The sequence below is a fragment of the Triticum urartu genome, chromosome 6 (assembly GCF_003073215.2).
Source record: "Triticum urartu cultivar G1812 chromosome 6, Tu2.1, whole genome shotgun sequence".
NCBI classification, from domain to species: Eukaryota; Viridiplantae; Streptophyta; class Magnoliopsida; order Poales; family Poaceae; genus Triticum; species Triticum urartu.
Genome location: NC_053027.1, coordinates 14,455,812 through 14,470,627, shown reverse-complemented (window position 1 = coordinate 14,470,627; position 14,816 = coordinate 14,455,812). Strand labels below are relative to the sequence as shown.

Here is a 14,816-nt window from a genome sequence, read left to right as displayed (position 1 = left end):
TGGAAGTACTTATAACGAAGTGGTGAAAACAATTTCCTGATTGATTTTTTTATCTCAACAATGGTATTTTACTCTCCATATTTTTATTTACTCCGCATGTTAGCTTTGTCTAAAATCAAACTTTGACAAAATTTATAGAGAAAAATATTAACTTATACTTTTCGGAGTGGAAAATATTAACATATATAATACCAAATCAATACCATTAGATTCATCACTGAATATATTTTCATGTCATATAATGTTTTTATTGTAAATGTTCATATTATTTTTTATAAACTTGGTCAAACTTTATAAATTTTTACTTCGGTCAAAGTTAATATGTGAATTAAATAAAAACAGAGGTGGTATTAGTTTGACAAGAAAATAGGTTTCATGGATGTGGACAACGGTATACATTTAATCTGATTTTTCATATTGTACTTTTTATCTAGTGAAATGACTTTCAGTGGTACAATGAACATTTTATTTGACATACATAAATATTTATTTTGTTTGGTAGAAGCTTTTGACATATTCATAAGCAATCATGGCAATACGAAGAACAACAGAGGTAAAAAGAATTACAACCAGGTCCATGGAAAAACTAAAAATAGAAATAAAAGATTAACGCACGAAAATATTTTTGGTCGGCATTTCTTTGATCATTTCCATCTATTGGAAAAACTACAAATAGAAAGAAAATTCTCATTAACATGCATGAACCTTTTGTTGTGGGCGAGGAAAGCATATATATCTAAAAGTACCTAGAACATTTTTAGTAGACTAATTTCGGGAGCAGAGTAAATGTTTTATTTAGCATAAGTGTGTTTTTTACATCCAGTACATGAGCAACTTCCATAGATGGCGCAACCTGTTATGTAAAACAATTGTTAGTTTTCTTATATTTTATTGAAGTTTGACATTTTCTGTTGTAACTGTGATTTTATTATTAGACACAATTTGTAAAATAATAATTCTATCATTTATAATATGTAAATAAAATACAAAAATCTGGAGGACCATGAATTGATTGGATGAGGTGTTGTACCCCCCAGCCCATCAAATTCAAGGTTCACACACGTTCAAAAAGAAAATCTTCAAGGTTCAAACCGCATGATTGATGCGGATTATCATTTCAGTGGAAACGATGTTTTCATCGCATGTTCTTTCTTTGTGACAAAAGAGTGATGCATGTTCTTGAGCTGCACGCAAGACGTACTATAATTTTCAGCAGGGGCCGGTAAGTGTGCGCGCGTGCGTCCCCATGTACTTTGTGTTTCTCACTAGGAGTATTTGCTTTCGACAAGAGTCTAAAAAATAGATGTGCTAAATGGTAAGGCGTGTGCATATTCACCCAGTGGAGCGTGTGTAATCTTTGAGTTAACTAGGTATCGAAATCTTAGGGAATATAACTCTGTCTACTAACTTGTACTGCCCACACAAACATAGCATAATTAGCTGCTAATGAGCAACAGTATCCTATGTTTGGAAGAGCGAGAAGTCAAACATGAAGGAGCGGGGGCAGCAGACAAAAGGCATCGTTGGTCTGAACCACCACGGAACCCAATAGCGAAGAATGCTTTCTAATGCATAGTTGGAGTATTCAAATCTCGGCGTGCATCTCTAGAGTATCAATTAGACAAATTTTTCAAAGGGTGCAGTAGGAGTAACCCTTGATGCACTATACAGTCTGTCTTGAGTTGACTAAATGCACTAGCGAATCTTGAGGGAAACATAAGATATGGTACTACTGTCTTGAGAAGCAAATTTACAGGATTGCAGTTGTATAGATAGTGCCATTGCTCTCTAGGAATTCTTCCTTGCACACAAACATAGCTATCTCGCCAATCTGCTCCATCAGGATGGCAGCGAGTGCGACGACAGGGGTGATGAACCCTCTCCTTGGCAAGCTCACCAAGCTGCTCGGCGAAGAGTACAGGAGGCTCACCGGTGTGAGGAAGCAGGCCTCCTTCCTCAAGGATGAGCTAAGCGCCATGAAAGCTCTTCTTGACAGGATGGAGCTTATGGATAAGCTCGATCCCTCGGCCAAGAACTGGAGGGACCATGTTAGGGAGATGTCCTATGATATGAAGAATTGCATCGATGACTTCATGCATGATACTGAAGACGCCTATGAAAAGAAAGGCTTCATCAGAAAGATGGCTCAGCGTCTCAGAAGGTTGGGGAGGCGTCATCAGATCGCAAACAGGATCAAGGAGCTCAAGGTTCTTGTGGTGGAGGCGAATGCTCGACGTGAGAGGTACAAGATTGATGAGTTCATCAACTCGAGTCCTAGCATCGTGGTTACGGATCCCCGTATTTCAGTGATCTACAGGGAGAGAGAAGGCATCATTGGTATTGATGGCTCGAAAGAAGAGCTTGTTGGCTTGTTGATGGATTCTAAGAAGAAACTCAAAGTGGTTTCCATCATGGGGTTCGGAGGTTTGGGTAAAACTACGCTTGCCAAGCAAGTGTATGATGAGATTGGAGGACAGTTTAACTGCAAGGCATTTGTTCCAGTCTCTCAAAGACCTGATGTTAAAAGTCTTCTGACTGGCCTACAATTAAAGCTTGGGATGGAGGATTCTTCTCATGCTCAAGAGTTGCAAGACATCATTGACCGCCTAAGAGAATACCTAAAACATAAGAGGTATTTTCTTTTCTTCTAGTACTCATTCATATACTAGTATCATTGACAGTCATTTAATAGAGGTCATCTAAAAGTTTTTGACATGGTTGGGTGTAACTTCAAAAGGGTGCACTCATAAGTCCTAATAAGGAGATCTTACAGGGCAACGTCAAATCTCTTGAGGCCTTCTGGATGTGGAGAAGTTGTGCTAGCTCATAAATATTGCTATCATAGGATCAAAGTTGCAGAACAAACATTAAACTTCTAGATGCATCTTACTGTTATAGTATATTATAGTTAGTTATTTCTAAAAAAACCATATATTTTGAAGGTCAAGTGTCATCAATCTTTATTACATTTTTGTTCCTTGATTTTAGTTTTCATGTTTTTCTCTCTACCTTATAATCATGTACCGATCTAACATATGATAAATCATGCAAAATTTCAACAGGTACTTAGTTTTAGTTGATGACTTGTGGGATGAACCAACATGGAATATTATTAGTTGTGCCTTTCCAGAACATGGTAATGGAAGCAAAGTAATGGTAACCACACGATTAGATGACATAGCTCTCTGGGCGTGTCAGAATGATCGTGCGTGCATTTACAAAATGAAGCCACTCAAAGAACAAGACTCAAGACAGTTATTTTTTAATAGAGTATTTGGATCCAAAAATGACTGTCCAGAACATTTTAAAGAAATTTCAGCTCGAATTCTCAGGAAGTGTGGCGGACTGCCACTTGCAATTATCACCATAGCTAGCATCTTAGCTAGCCAAGAAGCAAGATCACCAAATGAATGGGAGAGCATAGTGAGTTCCCTTGGTGCCAAGATTTCTACAAAATCCACCTTCGAAGAGATGAGGGGTATACTGAACCTTAGTTACATCCATCTTCCTGCTCATCTTCGTCCATGTTTTTTGTACCTTGGCATGTACATGGAAGACCGTGAGATCATGAGGGATGACCTGGTTCGACAGTGGATAGCCGAAGGCTTTGTGTGTAATTTGCACGGAGTAGCTTTGGATGATGTTGCAAAAAGTTATTTCAATGAGCTTATCAATAGAAGTCTGATTCAGCCCGAAGAGACATTTGGTGGGGAGGTAATTTCCTGTAGAGTACACGATATGATGCTTGATTTTATCCTCAGCAAAAGTGCAAAAGATAATTTTATCAGTGTAGCATATAACTATGAAGACATGGCAAGATTGCACAGTTGCGAGTACAAGGTTCGTCGATTATCTCTGAAATCAAGTGTTGGTGATGAAACATCGGAGACACTTGCTACTAGCATGTTACAAGTTAGATCATATGCTCGGTTTTGGGAGTCCAAATGCACACCTCCTCTTTCACAGTTTAAGTACGTACGTGTGCTTTTTTTTGAGTTTTCATATCAATGTCATACAACAGTCGACCTCACTGCAATAGGTCATTTTTTTCTGTTGAGGTATTTGAAGGTTTCAGCAAGATCAGCAGACATAATGCTACCTACTGAAATTCAAGGGCTTGCTTATTTGGAAACATTGGAGTTAGTTTGCCGGTCCACACAAGGCTTTCCATCGGATATAATTCGCTTGCCCAACTTGTTTCATCTTGTACTTCCATATGGTATAGCGCTGCCTCAAGGGATCCAGAACATGAAATCAGTCTGCACCCTGAATTGTTTGGGCATGTGGAATATGAGTTCCCTGGAGGATATCAAAGGCCTTAGCGGGCTGACCAATCTAAAGGAATTGACGTTATGCACGCCTTATGGCCAGTGCTTGACGGCTGACCGTGTGGATGCTTTGGTGTCTTCCATTGGAAAGCTCCGAGGCCTGACACACCTCTCCCTCGACTGCCCGAGCGAATCTGGTGACAATGGCAGCCAGCTAGACTCATTGCCGGATCCTCCTCTCCATCTAGAGGTACTCGATCTGGAAACATGGGCTTTCAGTAGAGTTCCCAAATGGATTGGTGAGCTAGGTTGCCTCCGGATCCTCTATCTTTGTGTCATGCACATGTCCAGTGATGAGATTCGTGTTCTTGGAGAGCTTCCCTCCCTCATCGATGCCAGGTTCCACGTGTTGGATGTTTCTCAAGATAAGGTCATGGTCGGCGCGGGGCTATTCCCAGCTCTGGAGTACTTCTATCTCTTGTGTAGCGAAGATGTCACTGAGTACCTAAGCTTCGAGGCAGGAGCTACTCCCAAGCTACTAACACTCAGCCTTGGATTCGTCTGGGAAGAGTGGAGAGGCGCTACACCAGTCGGAATGGAGCGTCTGCCCTGCCGGCAGGACATCCGCTTGTCTCGCCGGTACACCAGCGCCGAGTCAAGCGAAAATCAGGAAGACGTGCTCGCTGATGTCGTGTCTGCCTTCAAGAGCGCCGCACGGCTGCACCCAAGGCATCCCTCTGTTACGGTTGTGTAGCCATGCATTCCATCCATGAGCCTCAGTTATCGCCGCGTCACTTTTCTCTCTTGATGAATGTGGTTTTTTTTTTGAGGATCTTGATGAATGTGGTTATTACTATTCCCCTTGTGTATTGTAAACCTGATATAGTACTTTGCTTTTATTTATGAATGAGATCATTATGAATAAACATCTCGGCCAGCAGAACCTTTCACAAATGACGAGCATAGTTTGGAAATGTTTCGTCCTAATAAATCTTGCACACACACCTTGCATTTTTTATATTCAGCCAGGCAGACTGTATTGGTACCCCTTTTTTTTTCTTCCTTCAATCTACATTACCTCTATGCTAAAATCATCTGCGTACATTTAGTTGCACCTGAGAACACCGACATATAAGATAACCTTGACTTCCATAAATTCAGTAACTCACATTACTAGGACTGAAAAGTTTCAGCAGCTTCAAAGTTTTCTTTTTGATAAAAGAGGGGCCTCCCCCTCCCATTTCATTTAATACTTCCTCTGTACCATAATATATGCCGTTTTAGCAACCCAAATTCAACTGCTAAAACGACATGTATATTATGGTGCGGAGGGACTAGGAAAAACAAAGGGACTATTAGTTAAGAGACAACTAACCAAACTGAAGACAACGAAAGAAGACAAAATGAAAGAACTTCAAGAATACTACTTATGGTCAATCAAGGAAAGGCATCAACCAGCGAAGGCAGAATGCTCAGCCTTTGCATGCCCGGACACCAACCCTGAGATGCCCTCAAGATTTCGCTTGCTATGTGCTCGATCAGCTTTGCTCCTCACGTCACGTCAATGCATTTAGATTTTCCTGCTTTCTCTGTAAAACAGACCATGAACTAATCCAGTAGCAAATCAGATGAATCAACGCAAAAAGGATCATCAACCCCCTTATCTCTAAAGACAATGTACTCTCTGCTCCTCCAAATAGTCCAGAAAACACAGGCAATTGCAACACAACCTTACAACTTTTGAGGTTTTTTGGGAAGCTCCTCACCTCAGCCAACCACCAAAACAAAGTCCACAGGCACTAAATGCAAGGTAATGCAAGTCCCAATGCCTATGGGTTAGCTCGAAAGAAAGACAGACAAGGTTACTGTCAACCAACCACTGCTATATTACATTTCGTGACGCTAGGTTTCAGTTCAAATAAGTTGTGCCTACTATGCTAAATTTCTGTTAACCAACCAGTAGGCATGGAATGTTTGCCATGCCTCCAGGACATCCGCATGTGTCTCATCAAAAGAATTCAACTTGTGCTTGCTGATGTTGAGTCTGCCTTCAACTTGTGCGCCTGCCTAAGACAACCTTTCCGTTACAATGCAGTCTGTAACTTGACTGATATCGCTCCATTATACCATTCCCCCTGTGTATTTAGTTTCCGGGGTTTTTATTTTATTTTTTACTTTTTTTATCAATGGATACTTCGTATCTCAGTCAGCCCTCAGCACTCTGCATTTCAACATGTTTAATTATGGCGGCAAGTGGCACTTAATGCTTTTGTTGCATTTGCACGTAGATGGCAATGCTCTCAGTTTGGAACTCTGTAATACCCCTGAATATACTACACCCCCTTAACAAATGAACACAGAAACACCATCGCATTTATCATCAAATAATAAACTGACATCATGCAAATTTATGGAGTTTCTGGCTGCAAGTTTTCAAATGAGGTAAATACACCCCAAGTGCCTAACCTTGTCCGGCGCGGTCAGTTTAGTGCCTAAAGTTGCAAAATACGTAAAAGTGATGCCATAACTTGTACAAATGGTGCAGATATGGTGCCTTCGCTCGTATTGCTCATATAACTTGTCCAAATTAGACTATAATATTGCTCAGATGTGATCAATTGTCTTGTTGGTCATTTCAGCTCAGATCTGCAGATTTTTCAAACTGAAAAAATAGAAAGATCTGTAACTGAATTTTGGGTACGGATGACGCATAGTTAACTGAATTTGGTGACACCTGATTGTACAGTTAACTGAATTTTCATGACAGGTGATGTACTGAATGTGTGCACTGCACTGTACTGAATATTTGTGCTGAATGTGTGCAAGTGCAATGCGTTAGAGATGTAGTGAATGTGTGCAGTGTATGTAAAGTAGACAACTAAATTGTTCTGCATAAATAACTGGTATTTTGTTGTATTGAATAGTACAGATCACTGAATATTGGGCGGCGGCGTACGAGCAAAGGCACCGTATATGCACCATTCGGACAAGTCATGGCACCACTTTTACGTATTTTGCAACTTTAGGCACTAAACTGACCGCGCCGGACAAGTTTAGGCACTTGTGATGTATTTACCTCATTTGAAAACTTGCACACTGAAGCTTCTACAATGGGAAAGCATAAAGTTCAGAGCAGCAATGCTTTGAGCAGACAGTGTCAAAGTAGCAACAATTTCAGTCGTTTTCAGGGCTATTTCACCAGAGGACTTGTAGGCGTGTTGCCAGAGCTGCAACCAAATTTCCTGCCAAAAATACTCAAAAGTCAAAACTCATGGAAATTTCCTGCCCATGAGGTCTGATGGTCGCCGCTGCGGCGGAAATTTAAAGTAAGGGACCGGAGCAAAAATATTGGATGATTACAGCAGAACGCATGGTTATCAGACATAACTGGTGCATAGCTCCAAACTCAACCAATCCAATATGAAGATGGCAATCAGTACCTGCAGCTTCTGAGCTGGTAGCAATTTCGATGTCAATTCAAAATTGGCCACTCTAAAGGTATAAACAGCAGCTGAAATCCTAAAAGTTGAGAACAGTGTATCTACCATTCTGGGGTTATTAAGCAATAAAAGTATATCAACAGCAGTCATTGACTGCAAAACTTCAGGACAGTGCATCTTAGGCATTACATTTAAACAATATGGACAGCAGTGTCCTAAATTTTTCAGGACATCACCGGCCATGCTATTGCTCTACTATGCAAGGAGGCTGGAATTTAAATAGGAATCAAGTCACAGAACCAAAAAATATTTATCAGTATTAATAACTTTTAGAGAATGTGGCATATTTTTGTGCACGAGCTGCAGCAAATTGAGAAATATGCATGGTATGTAAAGGATTACCAAGCCTCACCACCCCATTTGATTAAGCTCGAGCCTATCATCAAATATCAACACCACTGATTAAAATCCAGATGAAAAGTAAGATCGTCCAACTCACTGAATCATGTGTATTTAAGTTAAGGCATTCTCCAAGTTCGTGCCTGAGGCTATCTATCTCCAGGTCCACATCTAAGTAAGATCATGCACATAGAAAAACTATGCTCTTCAAATCTCTTGTGACAATTACTTGCACAACGATTTCCCATGGCAGCAATTAAAACAGTATTTTCTTTTGCATAAGTATGTAATCCCGAATAACCTGTATGGAAACAACAGAAAATACGAGGCAACCTGACAACCAACGCACAAGATTGCAATGCAAAGGAGCACTAACAAAGAACCCGTAATCAAGAAAAACAGGACCACATTAAAGCGAGGTAAAATATAACCAGGACACTAATTTTTCCACATGATATTTTCCCTACAGTTCTGCAGCTATGAACAACTAACTGTAAGGCGTGAATTCAACTAATGACATGAAGCAATGATACAACGAGAAGCAAGTGCAGATTTCAGTAATGAAATCAACCAATGACCAGAAGAAGCATATCTTAATCGGATTAAAATAGATGGATTGCTTACTAACAAAAGGATATCTACCAGACAGATTGAGGTGTACTTCTCAAAAAAAAAGAGTGAGCAGAGTTTTAGGCCACATGTTCTTCTTGGTGGAAGGAGTTTTATCTCACTGAACACCATCTTGGCAGGCTGTGTATCGGAAGGTGGGGTGCCAGCAAATTCCACTTTCCAGTTCACTCTTAAAATGTAAACACATGAGAGAATGGAACTGGCAACACATATTTCACTCAACCATGATTTAGAAAAATATAATTAGACTTTAGGGTTCAGGAAAAAAAATTATCAGGTAAACACAGAGATCTTCTCAAAGGAATGACAACATCAACATATCAGGGTTCAGGAATGAAAAATTATCAGTTTCATAGCAGTTAGCATTTAGCAATGACCAAACCGGCATGTAACAGGCATACTACAGAAAATAACCAACAATCTAGTTTGGCAAAGAACACCTAAACAGGAATTACCAGATTACTATGCAGAGTGAAAACTTTGTTGCGCAATACATAGTAACCGATTTCCTTAGCCCACTCCTGGTTCATGTAAATCTAAAATTCTCTGGCACTTTCCCTTTGCAAGCGGTTGCATAGTCTTGAGCAAGGTGTGGCGCAGCTTCCTTGTGAGGGCATATATACTTTTCCACGAAATCCTTCTCGGTCTTCATGACTGCAGTATGGAAGCTCAGGTCGTGATCTAGCAATCCATTTTTCTTGAGAAACTTTACAACATAGCACCGGGGCCTGACCCGGCCCTCCAGGCTAAGACAGAGAATTATCGGTCGATAAGCAATGCACACGGGTTCCAGCCCCACCTCAGCTAACAGGAACTCGGACCTGCGCTGCAGTGCGTCCTTTGACCTGCCCAGCAGCATTGGAGCCCTAGACACAGCATTCCTCACTTGGGTATCAGACCACCTGAAGGTCTTCTTCAAGTACTCGAGTTTGGCGGTGATCTTCTCCTCGCTTTGGAATGCGACAGCATGTAGCGCAGTTCTGAACATCCCAGAGCCACGGGGCACGCCTATACCTTCGGCGCATGTCACCATCGCCTGGAGGCGCTCCAGGTCGCAGGTCAGCATCCCCCAAATAACCATGGTCAGGTTGGCAATATCACAAGCAGCTAGCCCGCACTCCTGCAGGAAGGCGACATTGGGTTTGACCGTCGTATCAAGGTCCCGCGCGAGAAGATAGGGTGAGCACTTGAACGCCCGGAGGAAGTTGTGGAAGGAGCCCAAGAGGGGCAGGTAGTAGTGCATCTTGGAGACGATGGATCTGCGCCGGAAGTGGCAGTGGGCAAGCGAGACGAGGCGGGCGATCTCAGGACGCGAGAGACCGAGGCCGGTGAGCCCGGCGACGACGGGGCCCAGGGTTCTCTCCACGCCGGCGCAGAGGAAAAGCGGGTCTTTGGCGACGACGGCGGCGACATCGGCGCTGGAGAGGCCGAGGCCGGAGAGGAACGCGAGGACGGCGTTGGGATTGGCGGGGGACTTGAGGTGGGAGAGCTTGGTGGAGGCCTTGAGTGCCTGGGCTCGGGTGAGGCCGCAGGTGTCGACGAGGTACTCCTCAACGGCGAATCCTCGGCTCGGGGGAATGGGGGCCGCGACGGCGGAGAGGAGGCGGCGGAGTGGGGGGGTGGCCGGGGCGGAGGTGGATGTGGAGGAGAAAGAGAGGAGACGGGAAACAATGCGCTCTCGGAGACGGAGCATCGCGGCGGCGGCCGGTGGCGGCAGCGACGGCGGCGGTGGCGGAGGTATTTTGGTGTGGTCTGTCTGTGGGGAAGGAAAGAAATGGGGGCCGGTGAGAATGGGCTGCCATTTTCGGTTCTTGTCATTCGGTTCAGCACTGGGCTCTAACTGGGCCCAATTTTTAATCGTCGACACTAGACTCCCCCTCTGTTAATGGTCCAATATCCATTTAAAAGTGGAAACATTTTTCGAAATTCCCGAACAAAATTTGAAAGTGGGAACATTTTTTGTAAAAGAAAGCGAACAAAAATTTGAAATTCTAAACTTTTTGTAAACATCAACATCTATTGACTTTGTGAACAAATTTTAAAACCTGGCCCATTTTTCAAAAATTGCGATTTTGTTTGAAATTATGATCATTTTTTCAAAACATGAACATTTTATGAAATTCTTTGAACATTTTTTGAATTTGCGAAAAAAATTTGACAACATGAACAAATTTTGAATTACTGAACAAATATGCAAACTGGAACAGTTTTTATTAATCGAGAACATTTTTCAAAATTATCAACATTTTTTCCAAACCGTGAATTTTTTATCAAATTCCCCAAACATTTTCCGAATTTGCGAACAAAGTTCAGAAACATAAACATCTTTTGAATTTATGCACAAGTATTGAACATCTTCCTAATCGCGGTCGCTAGCATCTTTTTGGTTTCCTCTAGCCGTTGCTTCTAGAAGCTCTTGGGTTTCAACAGGTTGCTTCAGGCGCAGGGACGGGGTCGGTGGATGTAAGATGAATTTTTTGATTTCTATAAGTTTTTTTTAAGGATTATAAACATGACCTTTATATGAGTATTACTTTTTTTTCTAGTACTGGCGTGTGTCATCATCCTTTGTTACCTTCATTTTACTTATGATCATTTTCTATGCACCTTGTAACCACTTACTGATATAATGTATGACTAACTCGTGCAAAATTTACAGTGGGTACTTTATTGTAGTTGATGACTTATGGGATCATCTAGCATGTAATATTATTAGTTGTGCCTTTCCAAAAAATGCTAATGGAAGTAGAGTAATGGTAACCACACGTTTGGATAACGTAGCTGTTCGGGCGTGTCAAAGTGATTGTGCCTACATTTGTAGAATGAAGCACCTTGAAGACTAGATGCTTTGGCCATGCTCAGAAACAGCATGTCATTTACAAAAAAGAATATTGAACTGACATCATAATAAAGTTCAGAATAGCAATGTCAAAGAAGCACCAACTTCAGAAACTTTCAGGACTACAGTTACACGTTTCAGAACAAAACCATCCACAATACCCCAAAACACATGGAAATTTCCTGCCGGCGAGGAAATCTAAAGCAAGGTAGCGGAGCAAAAACATTGGATGATTACAGCAGAACACATGATTAATCAGACATAACTGGTACATAGCTCCCAACTCAACCGATCCAGTATGAAGATGGCAATTAGTACCTGCAGCTTATGAGCAGGTAATGATCTGGATTTGAGTTGAAATTAGCCACTCAGGGATATAAACAGCAGCTGAAATCCTAAAAATTCATAACAGTGTATCTACCATTCTGCGTTTAAGCAATACAAATATATCAACAACAGGCCATAAATTTCAGGGCAGTGCATCTTAGGCACTAAATTATGGACATCAGTGTCCTAAAAAGTTCAGCTAGTTAGAATTGGACGTTAGAAATCACACCAATGAAATTATGGACAGCAGTGTCCTAAAAAGTTCAGCTAGTTATGCTCTACTATGCAAATAGGCTGGAATCTAAATAGGAATCAAGTCAGAGAACCAATGAAATTATCACCATTAATAACTAGAATGTGTCGTATTTTTTGTGTACAAATCACACCAAATTAAGAAATATACACTGTATGTAAAGGACCACCAAACCTCACTACCATTTGAGTAAGCCGGAGCCTAGCTTCAAATATCGACACCACTAATTAAAATTTCAGATGAAAATAAAGATCATGGAATTCACTAGCTCGTGTGTATTTAAGTCTCTCCAGTTTCATGCCCAAGGCTATCTATCTCCAGGTCTAGTCTACTATATCCAAATAAGACCGTGCAAATAGAAAAACCATGCTCTTCAAATCTGCTGTGACCATTACCTAAACAGCAACTTTACTGTGCCAGCCATTAAAACAGTTCTTTTTCCGAAACGGATTAAAACAGTATTTTCATTTGTATAAGTATGTATCCCTATTTAACCTGTATGGAAACAACAGAAAACAGCAGGGGCAACACCACAGAAATCTGTTACAAGATCACAAACAGCGGCAATCTGACAACCAAAGCACAAGATTGCGATGCAAAAGAGCACTAACAAATAATCCGTAAACAAGATGGCAAACAAAAAACAGGACCGCATAAAAGAGAGGCAAAATATAACCAGGACACTAATCTTTTCACATGATATTGTTCCAGTGGTTTACAAACTATTGGATGGAATGAAGCAATGACACAGAGAAGCAAAGGCAGATTTCAGTAACGAAATCAACAAATGACTGGAAGAAGCATACCTAAATCACATTAAAAATAGATCGATTTCTTACTAACAAAGGGATGTCTACCAGATAAATTGAGGAGTAATTCTAAAAAAACAAAAACAAAAAAGCAGAGTTTGAGGCCAAATGCCCTTCTTGGTGGAAGAAGTTTGATCTCACAGAGCACCATCTTGGCAGGCTGCATTGGTCCATGTCCACGTATCTGAAGGTGGAGTGCCGGCAAATCCTACTTCCCAGATCACTCTTAAAATCTGAACACAGGATAGAATGGAACTAGCAATACATATTTCGCTCAGCCATGATTTAGGAAAATATAGTTAGACTTTAGGGTTCAGGAATAAAATTATCAGGAGAACACAAACATCTTCTCAAAGGAATGACAACATCAACATATCAGGGGTCAGGAACAAAATTAATAGAATCATAGGAGTTACCAATGACCAAACTAGCATGTCACAGGCATACTACAGAAAACAATCAACATCTAGTTTGGCAAAGAACACCAAAACAGGAACTACCAGCTTACTTACTATGCAGAGTGAAAACTTTGTTGCGCAATACATAGCAACCAATTTCCTCAGCCCACTTTTGGTTCAAGTAAAAATCTGAAATTGGTTGGCACCTCCCCTTTGCAAGCGGTTGCATAGTCTTGAGCGAGGTGTGGCGCAGCTTCCTTGTGAGGGCATATGTACTTGTCCACGAAATCCTTGTCGGTCACCATGACGGCACTATAGAAGCTGCAGTCACGATCGGCCAATCCATTTTCCTTGAGAAACTTTAAAACATAGTGTCGAGGCCTGAGCCGGCCCTCCAGGCTATAATAGAGTATTACAGGCCGATGAGCAATGTAGGCCGGTTCCAACCCCACTTCAGATATCAGGAACTCAGACCTGCGCCTAAGCATGTCTTTAGATCTCTTCAGCAACATTGGAGCCTTAGACAGAGAAATAGCCACCTCAGTATCGGACCACTTGAACGTCTTCTTCAAATAATCCACTTTGGCGGCAATCTTCTCCTCACCAAGGAATGCGACAGCCTGCAGCCCTTGCCTGAACATACCAGAGCCCCGGCGCACACCTAATCTTTCAGCACATGCCGCCATTGCCCGGATGCGCTCCGGGTTAGTTGCCAGTATCCTCGGCGCACTGATAGACAGCTTGGCAATATCACAACCACCTAACCCGCACTCCTGAAGGCACACAATATTGGGCTTCAGCACCTTGTCAAGGTCGCTCGAGAGAAGGTGGGATTGATCCTTGAGCAGCCGGCGTAAGCCCTCGAATGAGCCGAAGAGGGGCAGGTAGTAGCGCAGCTTAGAGACGATGGTTCTGCAGCGGAAGCGGCAGTGAACAAGGGAGACGAGGCCGCCAATCTCGGAACGCGAGAGGCCGAGGCCGGTGAGGCCGTCGACGACGGGGACCAAGGTTCTCTCCACGCCGGCGCAGAGGAAAAGCGGATCTTTGGTGACGACGGCGGCGGCGTCGGCACGGGAGAGGCCGAGGCCGGAGAGGAAGGCGAGGACGGCGTTGGGTTTGGCGGGGGATTTGAGGTGGGAGAGCTTCTTGGCGGCCTTGATGGCTTGGGATCGGGTGAGGCCGCAGGTGCCGACGAGGTACTCCTCGACGGCGAATCCACTGGGGTTCGGGGAAACGGGGGCGGCGGCTGCGCAGAGGACGCGGCGGAGTGAGGAGATGGCAGAGGTGGCGGAGGAGGAGACGGCAGAGGTGGCGGAGGAGGAGATGATATGGGAAACGATGCGCTGCCGGAGATGGAGCATGGCGGCGGCGGCGGCGACAGCGCCGGCGGCGAGGAAGATATTTCCGATGGGATTTGCAAGTTTGCAACGTCGAGTGCGTATCAGGGTGAAGG

The 14,816-nt window shown here is 42.6% G+C and overlaps 3 protein-coding genes across 3 annotated transcripts; 1 reads left to right on the top strand and 2 right to left on the bottom strand.

Moving 5' to 3' along the window:
* Positions 1–1,781: 1,781 nt before the first annotated feature.
* Positions 1,782–5,186, top strand: LOC125517566 (disease resistance protein RGA5-like). The gene is made up of 2 exons (XM_048682770.1): positions 1,782–2,632; positions 3,063–5,186. Exons 1-2 carry the CDS (start codon positions 1,845–1,847, stop codon positions 5,020–5,022), a joined length of 2,748 nt encoding a protein of 915 aa, XP_048538727.1. The 5' UTR covers positions 1,782–1,844; the 3' UTR covers positions 5,023–5,186.
* A 252-nt stretch (positions 5,187–5,438) lies between these two features.
* On the bottom strand, positions 5,439–10,515 carry LOC125517202. The gene is made up of 2 exons (XM_048682383.1): positions 9,193–10,515; positions 5,439–7,510 (listed from the first exon to the last, which is right to left on the bottom strand). Exon 1 carries the CDS (start codon positions 10,428–10,430, stop codon positions 9,264–9,266), a length of 1,167 nt encoding a protein of 388 aa, XP_048538340.1. The 5' UTR covers positions 10,431–10,515; the 3' UTR covers positions 5,439–7,510; positions 9,193–9,263.
* A 632-nt stretch (positions 10,516–11,147) lies between these two features.
* Positions 11,148–14,816, bottom strand: LOC125517120. Its single transcript, XM_048682309.1, has one exon. The coding sequence runs from the start codon at positions 14,722–14,724 to the stop codon at positions 13,525–13,527; it is 1,200 nt and encodes a 399-aa protein (XP_048538266.1). The 5' UTR covers positions 14,725–14,816; the 3' UTR covers positions 11,148–13,524.